This window comes from Atta cephalotes (assembly GCF_000143395.1).
Source record: "Atta cephalotes unplaced genomic scaffold scaffold00003, whole genome shotgun sequence".
NCBI classification, from domain to species: domain Eukaryota; kingdom Metazoa; phylum Arthropoda; class Insecta; order Hymenoptera; family Formicidae; genus Atta; species Atta cephalotes.
The window spans coordinates 8040728-8043247 of record NW_012130067.1 but is presented as its reverse complement, the minus strand read 5'-3'; the positions used below and the strand labels follow the sequence as shown (position 1 = coordinate 8043247).

General features: G+C 28.1%; 1 protein-coding gene across 1 annotated transcript in view; it reads right to left on the bottom strand.

The window, feature by feature from the left end:
- The window catches only part of LOC105625796 (cytosolic carboxypeptidase-like protein 5), a 14180-nt gene that overhangs the window by 5261 nt on the left and 6399 nt on the right, over positions 1-2520 (bottom strand). Inside the window, exons 3-7 of the mRNA XM_012207110.1 lie at positions 2034-2305; positions 1767-1920; positions 1110-1206; positions 436-742; positions 146-350 (exon numbers count right to left, since the gene is read on the bottom strand). Of these exons, the coding sequence (XP_012062500.1) occupies positions 146-350; positions 436-742; positions 1110-1206; positions 1767-1920; positions 2034-2305 (1035 nt within the window). The remainder of the gene's footprint in view (positions 1-145; positions 351-435; positions 743-1109; positions 1207-1766; positions 1921-2033; positions 2306-2520) is intronic.

Here is a 2520-nt window from a genome sequence, read left to right as displayed (position 1 = left end):
ACACACACACACACACACACACACACACACACACACACACACACACACACACACACACACACACACACATACACACACACACACACACACATAAAAAGATATATTACAAAAGATTGAATAAAAAGTGAAAACAAAATATATTTACCGCTTCAAACACTGTCGGCGTATATTTTGGAGGAATAAATACGTGATTCATAGTTTTATTCACATCGCGAATTCTGGCGGGCATTGTATTCACCAAACGACCAGAGTTATAATTACATTCTAGAGTATAGCTACGTGTTAGACCAGTCATCTTATACACTGCTACACGCCCCGAACCTTCTCTAGACATACCATCTCGTTTGTCTCTATAAGAACATATGTTCTCAACATTCTAGTTTCCAACAATGTAAAATTGAATATATAATTTCTGATGGTAGTAAACATACTTACATGATATACATATTTCGTTCCGCGAAATTGCACGACGTGAAATGAAAGTGTGGATTGTTAAGAGACATCAACTTGGGTAGCAGCATGCATGCGATAGTATCTTCTGGATCAGTAAAGTGGTTTCCATACATGAAAACACCTTTTTTTGAAGCATGACCATGAAGATCAATATATAAATATAATCCAGAATTATCTGAAGATTTTGGTATTTCGCCCATATCAACAATTGTATATGTTAATTTGTCACTTGTTTTAATTTCTGTAGTGTTATTTTTACTTTTTTCTTTAAATAAATCCTCACTTTCATCTATAACAAAGGAAAAATTAAATGTGGAGATGCATAGCTGCATATAAAAAAATGATTGACTTATTAGTGGCTCGCAAGTTGATTCCAATCGTCACCACATATACTATATACATCGTATACGAAGAGAAAATCTCACATATATATGTTACATGTATAATTATAAACATAAATGAAATATTTAAATACATAAAAAATATTACTATCATTAAATGTTTGCATTGTATGATCACAGTACTTATCTGCAGTTATCATTAATCAACAAATACTAAAGAATAGCATATTTTTTTTATAAAGAGAAATTATTATTATCAATAATATAATATATGAAATATATTATTGAGACTTGATATAAAGTGAATATCAATACCAATAACTGCGGTGTCCAAATGTTCTAACATTGATAAATGTTTCTCGTTAGTATCCAAAGTACATCTGTTTTTTTCATCTAATGACATAAATGTTACCTGTTAAAAAAATAATAACGTTATATACAAGACGTCTCGAAATTCGAGAGTAACATTGTAACATAAAATTTTAAAAAATTAAGTACTAAAAAGTGTAAGCTACTTTTTTTCCATAAAATAAAAAATTTTTAAGTATAAATGTTTAAAATTTGACTAATTATAAATGTTGGTTAAAAAGTCATTTGTCTGTATGATAACGTATGTACAATGGCAATGTTTTGTTTAGTATCTAATACCATTGCACACGAATGACTTTTTAATCAATATGGCTTATTTAATCAATATGGTTAATCAAGTCTTAAATGTTTTTACTTACAAAACTATTTTATGGAAAAAAATAGCTTAAACTATTATTTATTACTTAATTTTTCATGAAATTTCATACAAATTACAATAATGTATCCTCGAATTTCGGGACACTCTATATATGTAAAACAATAATATCGCCGTTTGATGTAACGCAAAATATAATATTAACAATTATTTTTTAAAATTCTTTGATCTAATTTACAAATATAAACAAATGTTATCAGAAGAAATTCTGTAGGTTTTTGTCATACTTGTTGCAACAGTCTTGTAGTTGTGTCACGTACAGCGTTTGCTATTGGCGCAGTTGAATTTATAATGCTTACATTACTGTTCACAATTTCTAAATTTATGTTCGATAGATCGTCAGTTAGTTCGCTCGGTAGTTGATAAGAATTGTGATAATATCTACAAGTATATAAAATTTCACTATGTAATATGCATTAAAATTGATTGCAATAATATGTAAACTCTATATTATGAAGAACATTGAAGTTTAATTAGAAATATAGATGCCTTACTTTATTAAGTTTCTTGCAGCATATATCGTGGGATGCTCTACTTCAGAAGGGCTTAGATAAACTCTATTCAGATTTACTCCTTTAGTGTCCATTCGATAATGACCTTTAGCAACACCATCTGGATTGAGCATCGGTATCAATTTGAACACATATAGGCGACGTAAATTTATAGCAATCTGATCTTCTCGATTCAATAAAAAATTGAGGAAACCATTTAGTACAAAGCTAGATGGTGTTTCACCTGGATGGACTCTGGCACTAATAAAAATTACCTAAATACAGACATAATTTATATACATATGTATATAAATCTATGTATATATACATATATATTATTCTATATATATATATATATATATATATATATTTATTCTTAATTTACTTAAAGATCGCTAATTTAATTCGACAATAAATCGGCAGTTTATAAAACTGTAAGAATGTATTTAAAAATTTATATAAAGTATTATTATTGGGAAAACATATTAAA